This window comes from Falco biarmicus, chromosome 6 (assembly GCF_023638135.1).
Source record: "Falco biarmicus isolate bFalBia1 chromosome 6, bFalBia1.pri, whole genome shotgun sequence".
NCBI classification, from domain to species: Eukaryota; Metazoa; Chordata; class Aves; order Falconiformes; family Falconidae; genus Falco; species Falco biarmicus.
In genome coordinates this window covers 64,745,808-64,768,162 of record NC_079293.1, presented here as the reverse complement: position 1 = coordinate 64,768,162, position 22,355 = coordinate 64,745,808, and the positions used below count along the sequence as shown (strand labels likewise).

Sequence of the window (22,355 nt, the reverse complement as noted above, 5' to 3'; positions counted from 1 at the left end):
TGAAAGTTACGGTGAACTAGTTTTCCCAGTAATGTTTTTATACAAAACTTACTACTACTTCCTTCTGATCTTTCCCTTATTTTTATTTTTTAAAAAAAGGTTTACCACCACCTCAACAAAAATACTGCAAAATTTAGTTCAATACTATAAAATAAAGGCATCTGAAGACCAAGCTGAAACTAGTCGATCAACTACTTAAAGCTGCAGACGTCTCACACTGATTAATTTTAAGTCAGGTAGGGACGAATGAGGAAAAGATTTTTAAATTCTGCCATTATAAAACTTTATAAAATTTACATTTTATAAAGTAACATGTAACAATAAGTTACCTCATGTAAAGATTTTGCCTCCTGCAGGTTTTCCACACTGACTTTAAAACCATAAGTGTTATTTAAAGATGGTCCTTCAATCTGAGAAGTCTCTTTCTTTGGAGCACCAAGGGCAGCAAATTGATTCTTATTGAGGGGGAGGGGGTGGGAAGAGAAAAACACACAGTATAATATTGAGAAAACTACAGGTTGTTAAATTAACATGCAATATTAATTGAAATGTATCTAATGAAAATGTAAACGCTACACTACAATTACGAAAAAAAAAAAGTTTTCAACCATCTCCTCCATGTCACTTTTCAACAGGGAAACAACACTTGTATCTTTCTGCCTTTAGTATTTATTTTTAATGAAACCTCATAGTAAACCAAGAGGCTGTTTGAAATACTTAAAAAAAAAAAAAAAACCAAACACAAAAAACCCAAACACATACCAACCAAAACCAAACACTCCCACACATACAGGCTTTCTTAGAAGCCTGCGGACAGGGGAACCAGCAAATGTCTATTCTCTCTTGAGCAATAATTCATCAAACCACCCTGTTTCAGTCACCACTTTTTAAGGCACTGAATTAAGGGTACACTTAAATACCCACTTGAACTGGATGAATACCAGTATGTTGAGAACAAAAGAGAAAACGAATGGGTCATTTTGGTAATGCAGCTAGCCACTCTTCTGTTTCCAACACAGGGAACAGAAACACTGTTTAGAGAAATTTTACTCTGTCAGCATACTAGTGCCATTAATTGCCTGCTTCAGGGGTCCTCAAACTTTTTAACCAGGGGGCCGGCGCGGATGCAGTGGCAGGCAGTCATCTGCGGCTGCTTGGTTCCCCCCCAACCCCCGCCGGGGGGGTCTGTAAATACCGGGGGCCGGATTGAGGACCCTGGGGGGCCGTATCTGGCCCGCGGCCATAGTTTGAGGACCCCTGGGCTACGCTGTTTTCAGAAAATGCTTAGAACATTGTCTGAAAACTAATACACACAGAGATACATAATATACAACATCTGCATGTGTGTGTATATATATATATACACATACATACACACACACACGGGAAATCACAATTGAACTTAAAAAGGATGTTGTAAGTAAAAGAGCAAAAAACCAGCCTTACATGGCACCTCTTTAGTGTTTCATTAGCATCTCACTACCCTAAAACATAACATACTCTCCATATCCAACTTCTCCCCGCCCCACAAATGAAACTGATTTCTTCTTCCTAACTTTGAGCGTATACTGATACCACAGCAATTGCACCCTACCATTTTAAATGTCTTTTCAAGATCTTGACAGCAAAAGAAAAAAAAAAGACAGAAGAAAGAATGGAAATGTGTATGTGTGGCATAATAAAAATGCATCTGTACATAAATCTTCATCTACCTTAATTTGTGTGGTTAGGAGTACTCTTTGAAGACTATCAGTATTACTTCCTCTCTTGTGGCTCAGTTTCTGGGCTTTTGGTTCTGTAAACATAGATGAGTACAAAACTGCTTAGCCTCAGTAATATTGTCTAGGCATTAAATAACATGCTAGAAACCAGAGGCATTTGGTTTACAAATATTATCTATATAAAGAAATACAACTTTGTTCTCTGTTGAATCCAAAGCACAACTATTACAGTTTGGTATTTTGGACATTAAGGAATGTATAGTACAAGACCAGTAAGTTACCAAACCTCACATCATTATCACCTTGAACAGTGAAATGTTATTCACACTCTACATTGAGACTATGTTTGGAAAATACAAGCAATACAACCAACAAGATTTCAAAATTGCCAAAATAAGCTATACTTTTAAATTAAGTTTTTAATCAGTTCTTCAGTGTTCAGATGCTAGAGACCATCAGGAAGCAAAAGCGTGCTCTGCTTCTAGACATTTTTCATAACTCAACAGTTAGTTTAACAACAATGCACAGGCCTTTTCCTTTCCAAAACAAGTTTTAAGTGTATTTTTGTGGGGATGCAATTATTTTATCATTATGTCAAAAGAAATATAATATATTCAGAAATTCTTTTGGTGTATCATTAGAATCACTTAATGGATTTACCTGTGGATAAAGGAGTAAAACCAAGAACTTCAGGTAGTCTGTCTTGATTTTTAATCTGCACAATGGGTGTACTATGTAGGCAAACAAATCCAGGATTTCCAGGATCTCCATTAACTGGAAACGGTGATGTGTCAAAGGATGTCCTCATGTCCCCTTGGGTGGATGGAGAGTTTTGTGCACTTCCAACAGGTACGACATCATTTTCTTCCACAGAAGACAAAACGATATCCTGACTTTTCCACTCTGCGTCTTCTAAATTGGACTGCTTGGGATCTGGAGATGCTACTTGCTGCCAAGGAGGAAGTACTGGAGAATCTGGTGAACTATAATTGACATAATAATCTTCCTCTTCCTCCTCCTTATCATGTTCTAGTGTTGAAGTACTAAGTGTCTTGGCTTCATACGGAGTTTTATTAGAGTCTATGTAATTTTTAGTATTTATAGAAGTTCCTATAGTACTTACAGGCTTATCACAGATTTCCTTGGTTTGTGTTTTTGTAGTTTCTGCCACAGAAGCAGAATTCTTTGTAGGCACAATAGGTCTTTCACCTTCCAGGCTAGATAAATGTAAATCTTTAGCTGCTTTTACTACTTCTACAGATTTCTCTTCAGACAATACTGAAGAGCTGAAATTCTCAGCTGCCTTTGCCAGCTCAGCAGGATGATTCTTAGGCAATTTCTTGAAATGTTCATACTCTTCTTTGGCATGAAGCCATATCTGAACTTGCTGTTGGCTTGGAGCACACTTGCATGGCATTATAACTATTTTTTTGTCTTCACTAGTTTTATGGCTATTACTTTCTCTTTTATTAACAGTAGAGTGACCATTACAAGGAGGAGACCCTGGTCTAGGACTTTCCGTCATTGCTGAAAACGCAGTCTTCCAGAGTCGTAGACCTTCTAATGAGAAGTCCCCCTCAAACTCGAGCAGGTCATTTGGAAGTCTAGTTTCCACTGTGAGAAGCCGTCCTCCAATCTCCCTGTGAAGAAAACAGTTTGAATTGTTGTTTTGCTCTGAACTACACTGCAGGCAGTCCTCAAGATGATATACAAGCAGAGTCCTGCTAACTAGTTTTCTCGCTATGGAAATCCTGTGCACAGTATCTTTCTTTTACAAACCAAGCAGGCACATTCCCACTTACTACAACAATATCAAGCAATAAAAAAAATAAAGTGTCATGAATGAAAAAGGGTATTTGCACAGGAAGTACAGTAATTTTCAACTTCAAATGTATGCATATCAGATGGGATCTTTTATGCATCTGTGCCACATAACAGTGTAAAATTGTTTACAGGAATAAATTAAATTTAATATAATCACAAGCATATGTAGGCAGAAATGCATTTAACACAGTACCTTGGCTTTTCTGGGGCATCTGAAGGATTGCTGCAAAATGGTTCCTGATAAATTGTTTCTGCGAGATCATGATCCAGCAAAGTTGCCATGATTTCTTCACGACTGGGTGGGGACATGAGAGGCTTAAGAATGTGAGCAGTACGAGGCGTGAAACTTCCATTCTTTGATTGTGAGGGAGAACTGGTTGATCTTGGTGAACTATCTGGAGTTGGAGTTAGTGCCTCATTGTTTCTTGAAACATGTAATTCTAAATCCTCAGACGCTGCATCTATAAGTTCACCATCCGGAGAAGACAATATGGATGTAAAAGAGGTACTAACTGAATCAAGTGGTTGACAGGGTTCAAAAGTGGTTTCTTTTCTAATGTGGCTTTGAATCCAGTCTGAGCTGGCTGGCTGAGAAAGGTTAAGAAATCTCTCTTTATTTACTGTGTTTCTATTCAATTTGAATTTTTCATTTAAACATACCTCAGTCTCTTGTGTGCAAGAGGTATCGATAGAATTAGATCTAGAAGTTGAAGGATGAACGTTTTTCCTCCATTGGCTATGGCAGTGGTTCTCATTATTATCCAGTGAGGTTTTCTCAAAAAGCTCAGGGCTCAGAGAACCAGACCGCATCCATTTACTTGTGCTTGAAGTATGTTGCTTTTCTTCCTCAGATTTTTTGTCATTATGACACAGAAAGTCATTTTCTGCTGTTTGTCCAGAACCAAGATCTTGAACTGCATCACTCAAGAATTTCTGGGGCAAATTTTGATCTGCTGGGACAAACTGGCTTGCGGAATAAAAACTGCAAAATCCAGTTTGCCCTATAGTATTAATATCAAAGTTGTAATTGTGGTCTGGAGACAAGCTGTCTTCAAGCGAGTAGCAGCTTTCAAAACCAGGGTCTGAAAAAAAAATGGGGCTGTCATCAGATACAGTGTGATCAATGCGACTGGTGATCTGCTGGCTTAAAGACTCCATTTTTGACAGTTTTGGTGTTTTTTCTTTAGGTTTTGTATTCCTGGGAGCACGAGATTTTCTTGGCAATGCGATTGACCGTGACCTTTTGATTGCTTTATTCTGTTCAAGAGGGCATGGTAGACTCCTGCTCAGCTGTGTTTTAGCCGGTAATGGTTCCTGTGTAACGTTTGCATTCTGAGCTTTCTGTTGTCGCTTCTGGAGCAACTCTTTCAAAACAGCTAGGCCAGACTGTCCTTCACTGAACGCTGATGGGGCCACTACAGTCCTATTTTTATACTGGGTGATGGGTTTTGGTTGCATGGTTGTTTCTGACAGAGATCTCTGTTTTACTGTTTCAGGTTTAAAATGTGATATATCCAAAATAAACCCTCTCTGGTTTTGATCCCAGTTTAACTGTTTCACCGGACTCTTCAAAGATGTTACAAAACAGTTCTTAGGCAGCTGAAGTGGCCCAGGGCTTTCTTCAGATGACTTAAGAATAGAAGAACAAGGATCAGAATGCTTGGATGCCTCTGGTAAGCAGAAGATCTGCTGTTGATTACTGTCTTTACAATGCAAATAGTTAGAGGCATGTAACTGATCCATCTTTGCTGTGTCCAAAGAGTCATGAGCCTCATTTAATTTCCCGGCTGGTGGTAAGTATCTGTTTTGCAGATTTTTTATCTCTTCGGCTTTTGCAGAAGTCTTATCTTTAGAGATGCGTGCATTCTGTGTTACCTGAGTTGAGTGATTAGATGGATCAAATATGTTTTGAATGAGAGCAGACTCCTTCATTCTAAACACAGCACTTTGAGTCCTGGGCCTTTGAGAGCTCATTTTTGGTACTTCCCTTCCAGATGCCACAGGAGTAGATATGAAAGACGAATGAGGGTCTTCTTGTGGAGCAGGTAAACACTGTGCGTCTACAGGCTTATCAATTTCCATCAATGAATGAAAACAGCCTGATGAATTCCCTTGTGCATCAGCTGCTGAAGGAAGCTGTGCTGATGGCAGATATCCTGCTGAATAGCCAGGAAGGGGACTGTCTTTCCGGTTATGAAGTGGCTGTGAGTTGACAGAGCTGTAAGAAATCTCAGGCAGATCTTGACGTTTCAGCACAAACTTCACTTCTGCAGCAGAGCGAGCATTTCCTTTTTCATCTTTAAACACAACACGCTTTCTCGAGGGTGCTTTTTCAGCTGTTTTTTGTCTTTGTTTTGTTCTAGGTTTCTTCTTTCCATCATCTACCGTTTTATCGGCCTGATTAATCTTTTTCTTTTTCTTGGTAGATACAGTGGGGCTAGCAAATTTCTTTTTACATTTCTTAACCTGAGTTTTTGCTCGACTATTTTTTCCTACACTAGAATTAACAGTCTTGCTGTTGTACATATTGGGCCCCCTACTATATAAAGCTTCTCTATCCAGGTTGGTCAAAATTTCTTCTGCTTTTGGATCAGTGGGAGACCAGCAGCGAGGTGGAGATGTGTTTACTGGGCTTGTGCTTCTCTCAGAAAGAAAACCTAACTTAGACATAACATCGCTATAGTTATAGTCACAGTCTTCAGCTTCAGCATTGTAGGATGGTGAAGGAGGAGAAAGAATTGTATGAGTCCTTTTTCTGAAAGATAAAGTTCTTTTAATATTTTTACTACATGTTTTTTGTGGTTTTCCAGCTTTTTTCTTGGTTGACTTATGTTTTGCTTTCCTTTTGTGACTTTTCTTTGGTGTCAGTGGATAAATAGGATATTTGGTTGCAGGAGAGTCAGGAACTTTTGGCCAAAAGTCCTTTAAAGGTGCAAGCTTTTTATATAAGTTCATTTTTTCCTCTGTGAGTACTACTCTTTCCTCACTAGAATCTACTTTCCCTAGTTTAACAAGCATATTTTTTCGCCCTCTAAATCTATTGATGATAATATATTTAATAATAACAGGTGGCAATTTTTTAGAAAGTTTTCTACGCTTTCGAGACTTCTGAGACCCATCCAAACTTTCAACACTTTCTATAGGTTGAGGTAGATTAATTTTTGAGTTGTGTGCAGCAAAGCTTGATTCACTGTCTTCAGTCTCATAATTTACCTTCCGTTTTGTTCGGAGCGTGTATTTATTCCCACATAATCCAAATGACTGCTCAGTTTCAAGAGATCCATCTGCAAACTGGCAGTCAGTATAATTAGCAGTACTTGTAGGCATTTTGTTTTCAAAAGCCTCAACAGGAACTTGAACTAAGTCACTAGGTAAAGCACTGTCCTTATCAGGAATGTTACTACAAGCATTACCTTGTGTATAGCAGCTTTCCTTCACTGATGCAACATCATTTACACTTGCAGGCTCTTGATGATTGATAAAACTATGTTTCTTTTTATTCAGCTTCAACCTGGACTGTTTGTTGCCTTGCTGTAATTTATATGTCACAGGAGCTAACTTCTGTGGTCGACTGAGACAATTAGAAAGAACAACACTAGGAAAGAACATATAATGTGCTGCTTGTTGACTGAGGCTTGGCTTTTCTGCCTTATGCTCCTGAAATTCTTCATACCTAATTTTAAGCTTATTAAGGCCACCTTCATCAGTGTTATTTTCAAGTGAATGTACCACAGTTCGACTGCCTCCTGAACAAGACACCAATTCACAATTTTCTGTAACTGTTGCTGGAAAAAAGCTATTTATACTTGCACTGCTAGATTTTTCACTTACTTCAGAGGACATTTTACCTTTGGAGTGGCTGGAGTGGCTCAACTCAGAAAAGTTAAATAGGTTTTTATTCAACATGCTGTCACCAATGTGGCGGCCCACATGCATAAAAGAGACATCCTTTTCAGCCTTTCTGATGCTAGTATACTTCCTACTAGGTATCTGTCTGCTCACTGATGAAATATCATCTTCATACTCAAAAATGTTATTTTCATGTGAAGGAACTGGGAGAGTATCTTTATTGTTACTGTCTTTGTGAGAGTTTTCTGCATGGGTACTATTGCTGAATGGAGTTGGGTACTTTGCTGAGTAAGTGCTTTCTTTTGTAAGAGAATGGACTGAAAGTTCAGGTCTTGTTTCTGTGTTTGGTTGTGAGAGGTCTTCTACTAAATCTTCATTATTCAAAACATGGTTAGAAAGGGCACTTGTGTGTTTACACTGAAAAGTAATTTTAGCAGAAGATGGGGGTTCTAGTGTAGCAGCATCTTTGTGAAAGATTGAGGTCTTTACAGACATTTTGCTTGTTGCAATGACGGAGGAGTGAGTTCGAGAACTTTCATTATTCAAAGGATTGTCTGAAATGGAAGACAAGCGATTTTACTCTAGTTTTCCTGTTAAAAAAAATAACCTAAGACATTAAACATTTTAATAACATTTTCCTGAAAGCCCTCCCATTCAAAGAACAAACAAAACTCTTCTAAATCACACTGCATTTATGATCATGACAACTACAGCCCCAGAGTACATGAGCTGCTTTATCAAAATCCCATCTTCAGTACACTGGCGTCTCAGCCATTCTGTCAGTTACTCATAAATGGTAGACTGGCACACAATTGCCAAAGGCTTCACGCTGGTTTTCTGAAAGAAGTCTTCTAAAAATCACTTTCAGGTAACTCAATACAGACTGTTTTCTAGAAAAGCTTGTATCCTGCTTTGTCCCTGAGAAGCATGCATACTGACTGGCTCTGAAAAACAAAGAACTTACTTAGATGACTTTCCCCTTACAGAAAAGTCATTGCACAGAAGGCTGAAGTGCTATCTTAATACAAATCCCTTGCCATGTTGTAATTTTTCTGTGTGCTAAGCATCGTTTGCTGCACTTTTATAAAGCAGAGCAATCCACCACCCATTTAGGTGTTTATGCAAGGAGCTTGCACTGTTTAGTTAGAACATGAATACATATCCATGCATTAACATTCCCACGCTGATCTGCAACCAGCATGTGCTGTGGTAACTGTCCTGTGCAGACTCATCACGTAATACCCGGGATGATTTCTTTCTCTTTCACTGATACTTATCCTGCAGTAAATGTAGTTAAAGTGCAGACAGGCAGGTGCTAAGTACACAAAACAACTGGTTTGTAGCGACTGTGTGCTTGCTCGTAAACACAATGAACACCAAGTAATTTGAAGGAGGCAATTGCCACAGAGCGCTGGGCACACTGCAATTTGTTCATGTGTCCACATCTTTAGGTGAAATGTTGAAGGGGGACAGGAGCCATGAAACATGCTGTATGACCTGGAAGCATGCACTTCACACTGTCAGGGGATCTTTTGAGTTTTTACTGTAAGTCTCAAACAATTTGGGGATTATCTTAGATTCATGCTGCCTTCAGCTTAGCAATTTATTTGTTGCTGGGTGAGGAAAAAAAAAAGGAAATTTCAATCTGTTTCTAATAACATTTTCTAATGCATACACAGAGTCTCTCTGCTGTGAAACACAGCTGGGAGATGCTGCCTACGATTCTTTGAGGTTAGGAGTCCACAAAAAGAATAAGGATGATTAACTGAAAACGGCCAACAAACACTTGGAAGATATCTGACTATTCAGATATAAAAATGGCAAAAATATTTGTCAGTCACTCAGAAGTTACAGACACAGATTCATGTGTGAATAAGCATTTTCTAATTTAGAGGAAATGCACTGAGATCATTCTGAATTTAATGTATCTCTTATATTAAGAAGCTGATGTAAAAGCTCACAGTAATAAACTTATTCTATGTTCTTCTGCATGTGGTATTTCATATACTTAAAATATTCTAGAATTTAAAGAAATACTTAAGATACAGTCTCATTAGCCAGAAGCATCCCTTTTTACATTAAATTACAAAGTACTGCAAATAAGGAAATTACAATTGTATATTTTGCAAAACCAAATCTTATTAGTAGTACATCAAGTCATGTATTAACCCTACCATTATACCTATAAAAGCAAAGGAAACAGCAAACTATGCTTTAAACAATGAACACAGAAGAATAGCTGTAGTTGTCTATGTAATAAGATCATATAGCTTGCTTTCTCTAATAAAGAACTGCTAATAGATATATTAAGATGTATGTATTTTATATACTAATAAATGATCTTTGATATTTTCGTCAAATAAATTCAAAAGCATGAACTAATACAGAAATTTTGTAAAGGGTTACATTTCTGCCCTGAAGAGCAAATGCAGTAATAGGAAATGAGGTACATGCATGAGCACAAACAAGATTTTAAATTAACCAGTTTGTACTACGGATTAAGAAAGAAGTTTCTGTACAAATTGATGATAACCACAAATTTCAAATTTTAAAGGCGATGAAGTATGGCTAATACAACATCTCTAAACAAAGAAGATTACTGTTTATTAGACCAAGAAAAATGAACCTAATACAGAGAAAACTCTGAATACATAAATATATTTCTCCTTACAAGATCCATATATTTCACATTTTTTGCTCAACAAAATTTTATAAATGTGAAAATATGTAATTGTCTACTAGAAGAAAAAAAAATAATTGCCTAACCTCAAAGCGTACATTCTATTAAATAAGGTTATTTGATCAAAGATAGCAGGTTATAAAGAAATTACAAGAAATATCTCTACAGATTAATTTAATTTTTTTATAGGTTTTGAAGGGCACTTTCTTCTGTATTGCTTTCCCACTGCATAGTTTTAACTCATGCATTCCCAAGATGTGAACATGCAATCTACTGAATGAAACATAAGCTCAAAAAAAGGCTCACTATATTTTAGCATGTGAGATAAATACTTGCAAAGACTCATCTAAACTTACACGATAATACATTTACTATTTACAGTGCAATCCTGGCAGGATAAGCAATACTACAGAATCATTAATTTTAATACCATATTTGCATAACAAATAGTAACAGAAAAATGCACCTTGCAACAAGGTAACTATCTTTTCCACCAAACTAATTAAACAATGCCCTTTTTGGATCATTAATACAATAGGAAAAGCAGAATCTGGTAATTTGTAGAGGGGCACTGAGAATAAAATATCGTTGGCTGATAAGGAAGATATTAAGGGCCTGCTTCTGCAATCTGTTGAAAGCATTTCCTTCCAAGTGAAACAAGAATTGAAAATGTTTAACACTTCCGAGAATTAGCAAGTTGATCTGAAAACAAAACTATGACCCAGGTAGTAATTCAACTTCCAAAGCTGGTTTTTTTTATTTACTTACCACCATTTTCATCTGCAGTCCCATCTAACTGAGGTATAGAGAGATTAGCTAGGAGTGTATTGTTACCACTCCACTCCATTTCTTCCTCTGAAGATGAATCCTCTTCTGTTGAACTTCGATGCATACTTTTGCCAGCTGACCTAAAGAAAATCAAGGGACAAATTAATACACAATACTTCTCTTAGAAAATACCAATAGCCACAGGGACCTCAAAATCAAAGGGGTGTGGTGCTGTATGACTGTGTGAATTGGGAGAGCAAAGGGAAACAAAAAAAATTGTTACATTTCTCACTGAGAAATTCAAAATATTATTCAATGTTACTATTTTAAGAGGCAACATTGGTGACCAACCCTTTAAAAACTACAGCCAAAACTAGCAGGATTCAAGGATTCATTAGATTAAGAAGTTATAGAGAAGGTATTTTGATGCTCAATTTTACTGGTTTAATTTTAGCGCTTGAAATTTGAAGACTAAACCAGCTATGCAAAATTATTTCAGTTTAGCTCTTAGCAAACAGATTTTTACCTTTTTTTTTTTTTTTTTTTTTTTGTTAAGGAGTCTTTACTGTATTATAACAATTCACTCCCTCGGAAGGCTTAACTAAAGCACAACCACCATATATGTTTGTTTCCATCCCTCCCTGAACATTCTGAAATTGCTGTTGCTAATACTTAAGCCACTTCTACTAAGTTAACTGTTCTACACTGCCATTTTTACAGTCATAAACCTGCTGGGGAAAAAGAAGTAGTAAATCCACAAATAAAAGCTTTATGAATTTTTCATGGTTTTAAGGTGGCATGGCTTTGGGGGGGGGCGGGGGGGGGGGGGGGGGGGGGAGTGAAAAACCCAAACCCCAAACACTCTGGAATATTACCACTTTGGAAGCACTTAGCAATTTGATTTCTTCTTCTTTAAAAAAAAGTGTGAGATGGAAATAATTCTTCATAGAAATAAGCTATTCTGTGGCTACAAGAGAGAAATCCAGATAAACGTTAAGGAACTTAGGTATGGTGGTGGTGGTGGGTGGTTGTCTTTTTTTTTTCCTGTTTGTTTGTTTTTAAGAGAACAATGATTTTCCTAGTAGCTTGATATAATAAACCATTACTGTGTAGTGCCTTAAAAGCTATAAATACCAAGGTTTCAAAGTTACAGGAAGGAAAATCCACAATAATGTAAATACAGTTTACTTCTGAAGAACTCTTATCTGTGAAGTTTGACCACAGCATGAATTACATATATCGTATCACCACAGACATCTGAATGTCCTCAGCACTGAGCCAACTTAGATCAAACCGTGTTTATTAGTTCAGGAACAAAAGGCTAAAATATGGCTACATAAGTTCCACACTAACTCAAGTCTGGAAGCAGCATAACTTGGAAGAGAGAACTGACTAACAAGCACAGTTAGGTACACAACGGCCACGACCTAGGTAAGTTTATTTCTCCCTCTATGTTCCAAAAACATAGAAAAGTCCAGTGCAAAGACATTCAGCTCTACTTGCAAACGTACATCAAACTGGGGAGAGCAATCAGTACTCTGGAGAGTAGGGCTGCTATTCCAAGGGATCTCAATAGGCTGGGGAACGAGCTGACAGGAACCTCATGGACTTCAAAAAAGGACAAATCCAAATGTTCCACAAATGAGATTAAATAACCCCATGCATGGCTACAGGCAGAGAGAGAGATGGTTGGGAAGTGGCTTTGTGAAAAAGGATGCAAAAGCCCTGGCAGACAGCTAGTTGAACCTGAGAATATGCAGTGTGCCTTTGTAGCAAAGAAGGCCATTTGCAGCTTGGGCTATGACTGCCAGACAGTAGCCAATTTCAGTAGTTGTGAGGCTGCATCTGGAGTATTGTGCTCAGTTTTGGGCACCCCACTACAAGACAGGCACTGATAAACTGGAGCAAATCCAGCTGAGGAGCACCAGGGTGACTGGGGGCTGGAGCACATGATATATAAGGAGAGGCTAAGGGAACAGGATTTATTCAGCCTTGAGAAAAAACTAAGAGATCTTGTGAGTGGGTGGGTATAAAGAAACCAGATTCAGAGGCACGCAGTGATACGAGAAGGGCGATGAGCACAGGGCTGTCTCAAGGGATGTTATGTACAAGGAAAGCATTCTTTATTATGAGGGTGTTGAAACACTGGAACATGTTGCCTGTACAGGCTATGCAATCTCTCTCTTCGGAGATACTCAAACCTTGACCAGACAAGGCCTTGAGCAACTGATCTATCCAAAGCTGCTTTGAACAGGGCACTGGATATGTAGCATTTAGTTGTTTCTTCCAACCTGAATAATGCTATAATCCTGTGCATAAAGCAAACCTTTGTCAACTTTAGTAAACCCAGCCAGGATGCAGACAACTTGGATCTCTCCGCATTCAAGCCCATCAGTTTAAATTCCAGGAAAATTGTGTAATACAGTGTGATACAACCATACATGAACCAGTTCAGGTCTTGATGGGCTTTTTTCTCCAGTTCAGCACAAACCAAACCCAAGCCATTTAATTCACTCAGGAGAGTGTTGTTACTCCTTATTACCTCAATGTATTTTTTTGAATAACGGAAGATTGGTGAATACCCAGTAAAAGAAAAGTGATAGTATGGATATGGTAGGATTCATTAGGAAGTACAGACAGTTTATTCTGTACTTCCTAATTCTGCCCGAGCAGAATAAGGTTGGATCCATTGTCAGACTCAAACTGGCTCTTTATTCATGAGCAGAATCGTGCAGGCGGCAAAGATACCCATGCTGTCTTCTGAAGTCAGTCCAAATTCTGTAGATCACACTGAAACAAAGCTTGTAATTCCCTCTGAACGTGAGTTGACTCCCTGTGGAGGCACCTTGTATGTACACTCTAGTGCTTTCTGTCTGGGATTAAGATGTGGGCATATATGACCGAGTTAATCATGAGTCAGCTCATCAAGTCTGATGAGTTTTTAAAAAGGATTCTTTACTGCATAAAAGCAATTAATTGCTTCAGGATCCTACCCGACTCCAGAAATTGTACAGTCATGCCCATACAGAGCTGTGCCTGAGCCAATAAATTCTGCAAGATATAGGCTGGTTTTACACAGGAACTACCACTAAACTGAAGATTAACATTAAGTGGTTTAGATGCAAATTCCAACTTTTCAGAATACTGTGAAAAAAACCAAAGAAAATCAAAAGGTCAGATAGGAAAAGTAGCTTTAGAGATTAATTATCTCTAGAACTAGTGGACTAATGATCTAACTTCTGATTCTTTTACAACTTCTCTGTATGTCTTCAGGAAAAAAAAAGATTAAGTATTTCTATGCCTCTCATGCTCTCCAAATTATACTATAAATTATGATTTCTGATGTAAAAACCCCAAATACCAAAATGTTAAGACTGTGAAGTCTCTCATCTTTCAAATAGAATTATAAATACCAGAAGGTCTGTCCAAAGCAGGGGTAAAAAGACACCGGATAGAACTTCTTTCAGTGCCTGTCAGTGCACACTGTCCAAAAGGTCACTACAACCTGAGAAGGTGTTCCAAGAACTATGGCCTTAAATATATTCAAGTTGCTGACCTTCAGCAGTCCAGCAGAGCAACGTTCATGTTTTGATTTACGCTTTGAGCATGGAAACAAACAGGTGTTTTTCTCAGGCCTCTGGGTCAGTCAGTCTTCACAAAAATACCTTCTCAAATATTCACTTCAGTAAAAGTTACAGGCACGTGAGATGTACAAGATACACCTTAACATCTGTACTGTGACCTTAAAAGGAGCTTATAACTAAAGGGTTTTGTATTTGGACTGGTAGGACAAAAAGCCTACTCAATTTTTCCTCAAACAGCAAACTAGAAGCTTAGGTCTAACCCAACTTAAAACATTTAATCTTTATTCCCATATAAAACTGACGATTCACAGCATCATGTGGACAACTGCATTCCATCCCAAGATTTGCATAGAGTTTTCCAATGCTGTCAACAAAGACCTCTCTACAGCTCACTGGTCTCACAGCACACTTGAAAACCAGGTGGCAGGGAGGAAGGATCTGGCAGAAAAGGACATATGAAGAAAAGAAAAATCACATATATACCTTCTTTTTGGCCCAGGCTCTTCAATGCTGCTGTCCCACCTTTGGGACATTAACAAGCTAAGTTCCATGTCTTCTTTATCGCACTGTGGCTCATTTTCTTCATCATCACTGTTCTGAGAATTTCGACAGCTTCCAAGAGAATGATGGTGACAGAGTGTTTTGTGATGTCCCATCTGATATCCATCATTCTCCAATCCAGCCAACAGATCAATCATGGCCTCATCAGCACTACTGTCCACTGCAGAAAAAGCCCATACAAGTAAAATCTATATTTTGTTCTACTTGTAAATGACTAGTTTTTGTGTAGACTATAGTCTATCATTAAATACAAAACCAAAAAACCCCTCAACTTTTTAAAATCTACTAGTTTGTTACTGTCTAAAAGCAAGGCAGGCTACAGACACAAAGCTCTTTTCGTATCTTATTTTTTCAAGTTTTATGATTTGCTATCTTTTCTAGCTCTTTATCTAGAATATCAATGGCCTTTTTTTATTTTTGCCTTCCTCTTTTGATTACAGATTTATTGGAAGCACTTCCCTCTCTCTCTCTCTCCACATCCTCCTATTACCTCCTCACATTCAGTAAAGCTTCACTCTCCCCTTTTGTTTCAGCATGAGTGCCAGCTTCTGAAGCATCACTGCTTCTCTTGCTCTCACCATTTCAATGGCTGCATTAACTTTATTGGGCACTTCTCTCTGTGTCACTTGGAAGACTTCCAATTGCTGCATCTCATGAAAGGTGATGCTAATTTGAGCAACCAGTTCTTCCTTCCCTCTGTCCTTTACTGTAACACTTAACTTCATCTCCCTTTCCACTGCAACCTATTCTCTTCCTAGGTTCCTCTAAACACTGAAATTTTACCTGATTTCATTCCTACTTTAAATTTTCATTTTTATTTGACCCAAGCTTACACTAACTCATGCACTTGCCTTCTCATTCTTTACTTGGATTTCTTAAACACCCTTCAAGTCATAATTTTTTCTCACTCTCCTCCTGCTTACCTTTCATCTGACCTCATAACCAATTTATGATCTCCAGTCTACCAGGCATCTTTGTTACTTCTCTCTCTCCTTCTCCTCTGGCTGAAGAACTACAATCTCTACTCTCCTTCCTCAGGAAATATCATATGATTTACAATGATCCTGAGAATCATATAAAATACGTCTCAACATTGATGAGGAAGGCATTTTCTGTATTTTACAAAGGCTTCACAAGATACCATGCAACCATTTAGAATGGAAACCATCCCCTTTGCCAGAGTTCTGAATTAACCCACTTTCAGTTGCACTTTCTGTTCTTGGCTCCTTTGCCCCTTGTGAGGTCCATCATTAAACTCCAGCCTTTACTTCCCATTAATATAAACCTTATTGTGTACTTCACAACAGTAGCAGAAGCAGTGTGCTTCACAGTCCCTGTGACACTACAATTCCACAAAGGCATATTAAAGACTAGTCCATGCTACGAAAGAGTGTAAGAAACCAAAAGATGCAGCTTGTTACTCATGGTCACACAAGACATCAGCAATTAGTAACCCCATGGTAAAAACAAGGAGACTGGGGAGAAAAAAAAAAAAAAAAAAAAGGAAAAACAAAAATGAGAAGAAAACAACAGAAAATCATAAAATCTCCATTTGATTCCTAGCCACTGGAAAAAAACAGTCCATTTCATCACTCCTATTTGACTGAGCAATTCAAATTCATAATCATAAAACATACTCTATACATTATTTTAGCCAGTTCTCACCCTCTTGGCACAAACTTCTCACTCAAAAAAAAAAACCAACCAAAAAAAACCAATGCTCACGTCTACCAACTCCCACATCACTTCCTTACTTATAGTTCTTTCTATAAATCCAAATCCCTGCCTATAAACTTTCATAAACAAAACCTCACCTACTTTCTGCAAAATAAAACAGCACTGAAAAGTAGTCCTAATCTCACTCTATCCGCTCCTCCTCTCTTTGCACGTGAAGACTGTATACTGTGGTATATTATATTACCCATAGACTTATATTGTTGCCCACATTGTATCTTGTTGCCCCTGGCACATATCCACACCACGTATGTATCAAAGCACTGGAAGCTATGGGTCTTAGATACCTGTCCGCTCCCCTCCCCGACCTTGTAGTATCAACTGTAGTGCATGTTAACATTATACCTTAAGTTTACATAAGAATGTATAGAGAGTTAGCATGAACTACGTGCTTTTCATCTCCTCTAGAGTATCTGAGTTATTTCTACCTGAAGTATTTTTTCATACAAATTCCTTTGCTGTGTTATTTTATTGTTTCCCCCCTTGTGCCATTCACATTTGTTTGCTGTCATGGTTTCGCTCCCACTCTTTAATGTTTCACTTCTTGCTTCTTTGCCTTCAGCCATTGGTTTGTATTCATGAATTTTGGGAAATGCTCTGTTGCAACTTGCCTCTCATTATCAGCCTACTGTCCCTCAGTATCTCCAGACAGCAGAGCTTCTAAAGACAGCTCATGAGCATGTTCTCTACCTTAACTGTGAGAAAGATGCAGTAACTGCAAGAATACAATAGATAGGCAGTCAAAATCTGCTTTATTCTGATAGTTTTAGTCCCATAACCCTAGGAGCGTAAGGAAGAGCAATACATGTAAGAGATTGCATTGAGCTGACCTGGCAAAAGGACAGGCTTAGTGAACCAGTAAATCACAGTAATCTTCAAAAATACACTGTCCTGGTGACATTTTTAGAAAATATAAGGTGTTTTTTATTGGTGGTAGGGTGTGTGTGTGGTGTGTAAGTTTCAATCTGCTTGACAAACTCCCTGAGGTAAACTACTTACTTTCTTTCATGACTGGTAAGGTAAGTGAACACAACAAAGACTGTGGAACAATAAAATAGCCTGGAAGAAAAGTCACACTCACTGAAAACTGTAGTCTGATTCAGTCTTTGAGACAAAGGCTGAAAGCTCTGACTATTCTCCACAATGTTTAAAATTGCTTCTTCATTAATAAGTGCTTCCTCTTCTTTATCAGTATGCGTCCTATTGGATTCTTTAAAAGAACAACAGAGAGAGAAAAGATAAAACTTCAGAGTCGAAGACATCAACATATTATGAAAGCAAGCCACATTAAAATGGATTTTACTATTTGTTTCCATTATTTGCTATGGCAATTTTAAAAACGCTTACTCTAAGAACAACGAAAACAAAAGCAAAGCTATTCTTAATTTTTTCATAACTGACAGAGCTTCCCTGGCTTACTTTGCTTATCGTATAAACAGCCAAAGCATGACACAGATTTATGCCTAAACAATTATGCTATTAAGAATACTCACCTTTGTTAATCTTTTTATCTTTATGCACTTCTACCATATTAGCTGGCGTACACTGAAAGGCTTCAGGAGAAAGTACCTCAGAATGTAGTGTTAGCTCAGCAGAGAACTCCTCTGATCCATTACTGTAGTCCACTGATCCTGACAACGTTCTAGTTAATTGAAAACCAATTTTTAAATGCATATTTACAGTTTGCATAGAATACTATACTTTATGGCAAATGGCTAAACACTTACACAGAGAAGTCATTTTGCTTGAGGATTTCTTTAAGTCTCTTCTGAAAAAACTTTTCACTCTCTGTTGCTGGCATAAATCCACGGTCTTTAAAATTTGAAAAATATTTATTATTCAGTTTTACTTTGACCACTCTAACACAGAGAGCAACTAAAATTACTAATTCTGTTAGGAAAAGGCTCAAAGTTGAAGTGTCCATTAATTTTAAGTGCCAAGTTGAAGGGTTGATTTTTCAAGTGTATTTAAACACTTTAAAATACTTCACATACTCTCATTGATACAATTTGCAACTGCGAGTATCAACAGCATTTAAAAATCATGTCGCAATTACACCAAGGTGAGCATCCAGGAAAAGAACAATCAGTGAACAATTTTGAAAAGTCTGGTTTATGCTGCCTGAATAATATTACACAGAAACGCAGGAAAAAAACCCACAGTCAGAAAGTCAGCCTTTGTTGGGAACCTGCCTCCTTCCTTCTTGCAACCCTCTGGCTTACTTGCCAAATATAATTCATATTTTAAAAGAAATGGCCTAGATTTGCAGAAAATAACTCTGTTCATTATGCAATTAATTTGCAGAGCACAGTCTTCCCTGTGTAATGAATTTTACATCAAAATACAGGGATTTGTCCATCCTTTTAGAATTTTCAGCTAACATCACCTTAGCTATAATTCCACAGAAATTCTAAGGAACTGCCCTTGTGCATAAACTGCCATGGAAAGCTTCAGGATAAGGCATTTAATTTTGTCAGTATTTAAACACTTAAATGTTTTCCATCATAAACCATGCAATCTTAACTCTCATTATCATTCAATTCTGCCCAGAATGCTTTGCAGCTAGCTGAATCATAATGTATTTACACAAGGTTATGTATCTTGCTTTTAAAATTGGAATACACATACTGGGCAACCAGTAAGCTTGGAACTGACAAAACAGTATATCTAAAAAGCCCTCAAAATTGATACACTGATTTAAATTCTACCTCCTGCTTACTTCTTATTCGAAGTTTTTGATAAACAGATGCAGTTTTTAATTTATTTTTTTTTACCTTGTGACTCAGGTGGCTTAATCTGAGAAGATTCACATTTCTGTCTCCGTCGCTGCTTTTCATCTTCCCATATAGCTTGTAAACCAGGGTTCCTGCCAATCTGGGCTGAAATATACAGTAATACATGAAGGGAAGTCCATCAGTGTGATGAATTAGATTCTGACATTCTTCTTCACCTCTTTTGTCATTCTAACCTGTTAGTTTTTTAACTGCAATTCTTGCCTTACTCTAGGATTCAGTGTTATGTAAAAGTTACACCTTAGTTTTCTAACTCTCCTATTTCTTTTGCTGGTCTTCTCATCAAACATGTGGTGTATGTATAGATGTATGCACATACACACTCATACTTGATGTTCATATTTCACTTACTCTCCTTACAGATCTGAAACCTTCTGCTATGCATTAACAAAAATCTCTTTCTATTGCTCTGACAATACACTATTCTTACAAGCTGTTTTCTTTCAGAGTTAATGATTTTTATTTTTTTTTAAACTTCATGAATTCTTAGATCAACAGTTCATTAACACTGAAATCTGGATTGTGACTTAACTAAGCTGAGCCTTAAAAAGCTGACAATATAGCTCCTGTCCTAAAATGTTTTCTATGGAAAATTATTAACATGTCACCTTCAATATCCAGTTGATTTAAAATATCAGCAGCTACTGCATCCACCTCCAATTCACAGGTACTTTGTGGCTCAACACCTTTCAACATTAAAGAGCTGTGACAACATAAATACCACAGGTTAATGTTATCAATAAGTTGCTTTTGAAATATGCATCATCACTGTTTTCTAACTGGGCTAGATTCTGATCAAGTGGAATGGGGATGAGTACCTAAATACAGAATCACCAGTTCTCATCCTCACCTGCAAGTTCTTAAATTAATAGTCATATTCAGATATAATTAGATGAGAAATTTCTATCTTCAACTTAAAGGGATGAACTTTTTCTTTTGTAGGAAGAAGAGAAAGAAGCAGTGAACAACTCCAAATACTACAGCAGTTACAACAATGTTCTCCTCCCCAAATACAAGATGAAATGCACTACAGAACTTTCAGTCAATAGGATCATCTACGTTCGCACAACCTTGTGCCCAGAAAACACAGTGGCAAGAATTTTTCTCTTATTTGCAGCAATGCAAAACAGTTTAACATTTCCAACTAAAGGGATTTAAAGCAAAAAATGTTTTATTTTTCAGATTTTTTTTAACATTTATTTAGGGGTCTTGGGGTAACCTAATGAGTTTAAATAGAGTATTAGCATCCCAAACACATGCAGAACTAAGGATAACTGGCTTGGTTAAGACTTAAAATTGTAGAAACAAATTCAAGCTTGTTGTATAATGATCTGATCATTTTCCTGCTGTGTCTTTTCAGATCTGCTAAGGTCAGCAGCCTTCCACCTGTTGCTGTCAGTGAACTGAGTCCATGGAGTAAGCTAAGAAAGAGAAACCTTCTCCCAGGTTTATGTGGAAGTCTGTTTACTCTTTAAAAAATTAGGGAAACACAAAGATCCCTATGGTTAAAATAATGCTGTTCTTCAGAACCCTTTGTCTAGGTTGATTAACTGGTGACTTACAACATTTACTTGTATTCCTACATTCCCTGACACATACACAGCCTCAAAAATTTCTGCATAGAATCTAAGATGTAATTCATGAATAGTCAGTGGTCTCTATAAGCTTTGAATAAAGTCACTACAGCGCAAGGTGGTAGTAGATTATGTAATTGAAAGGTGAGTATCCCCAACATTATCTTTGAAAATTAAGTATTTAATACCTAGAAATATGAAATCTGAAAGAAATGTAGAATTAAACTGCTTAATTTATGTTGCGGACAACACCAAGCTGAGTGATGTGGCTGACATGCCTGAGGGATGGGATGCCATCCAGAGGGACATGGGCAAGCTCAAGAATTAAGCCCATATGAACCTCATGAGGTTCAATAAAGCCAAGTGCAAGGTCCTGCACATGGGTTGGGGCAACCCCTGGTATCAATACAGATGGGGGACTGAAAGGACTGAGAGCAGCCCTGCAGAGAAGGACTTGGGGGGTACCGGTGGACGGAACGCTGGACATGAGCCAGCAATGTGTGCTCACAGCCCAAGAAAGCCAACCATATCCTGGGCAGCATCACAAGAAGCATGGCCAGCAGGTCCAGGGAGGTGATTCTGGCCCTCTGCTCTGGTGAGACACCACCTGGAGTACTGCGTTCAGCTCTGGAGTCTTCAGCACAGGGAAGTCATGGACCTGTCAGAGTGGGTCCAGAGAAGGGACAAAAAAATGATCAGATGGATGGAACAGCTCTCCTGTGAGGAAAGGCTGAGAGAGTTGGGGTTGTTCAGCCTGAAGAAGAGAAGGCTCCAGGAAGACCTTATAGCGGCTTTTCAGTATTTAAAAGGGGGCTTATAAGAAAGGTGAGGACAAACAGTTTAGTAGAGCCTGTAGGGACAGCACAATGGGTAATGGTTTTAAAGTAGAGGGTAGATTTAGACTAGATACAAGGAAGAAATTTTTCACAATGAGGGTGGTGAAACACTAGAACAGGTTGCCCAGAAAGCTGGTAGATGCCCCATTCCTGGAAACATTCAGGGCCAGGTTGGATGGGGCTCTGAGCAACCTGATCCAGCTGAAGATGTCCCTGCTTATTGCAGGTGGGTTGGACTAGAAGACTTTTAAAGGTCCCTCCCAACCCAAACTATTCTATGCTTGTACGTAAGAGCAAAAATCTAATGACTTCTCAGAAAACATCAGGGAACTCTGCCACAAAAATATCTTCAGGGCATTGTATTTATTATAAAGAGATAAGATAGCATGCCAAGAAAAAAACCCCAAAACTGACTCCATCACATTCCCAATC

At 38.0% G+C, this 22,355-nt stretch overlaps 1 protein-coding gene across 2 annotated transcripts in view; it reads right to left on the bottom strand.

Annotated features, from left to right (window-relative positions):
* REV3L (REV3 like, DNA directed polymerase zeta catalytic subunit) overlaps positions 1 to 22,355 on the bottom strand; it is a 124,789-nt gene that overhangs the window by 37,669 nt on the left and 64,765 nt on the right. The window contains exons 6-16 of one of the 2 annotated variants that reach the window (XM_056343093.1): positions 20,122 to 20,216; positions 19,496 to 19,600; positions 18,449 to 18,533; positions 18,215 to 18,363; positions 17,803 to 17,931; positions 14,910 to 15,147; positions 10,843 to 10,982; positions 3,739 to 7,948; positions 2,382 to 3,361; positions 1,713 to 1,795; positions 330 to 455 (exon numbers count right to left, since the gene is read on the bottom strand). In XM_056343093.1, coding sequence (XP_056199068.1) covers positions 330 to 455; positions 1,713 to 1,795; positions 2,382 to 3,361; positions 3,739 to 7,948; positions 10,843 to 10,982; positions 14,910 to 15,147; positions 17,803 to 17,931; positions 18,215 to 18,363; positions 18,449 to 18,533; positions 19,496 to 19,600; positions 20,122 to 20,216 — 6,340 coding nt within the window. Of the gene's footprint in view, positions 1 to 329; positions 456 to 1,712; positions 1,796 to 2,381; positions 3,362 to 3,738; positions 7,949 to 10,842; positions 10,983 to 14,909; positions 15,148 to 17,802; positions 17,932 to 18,214; positions 18,364 to 18,448; positions 18,534 to 19,495; positions 19,601 to 20,121; positions 20,217 to 22,355 lie in introns of those variants that run through there. The other variant, XM_056343094.1, reaches the window with a different exon arrangement.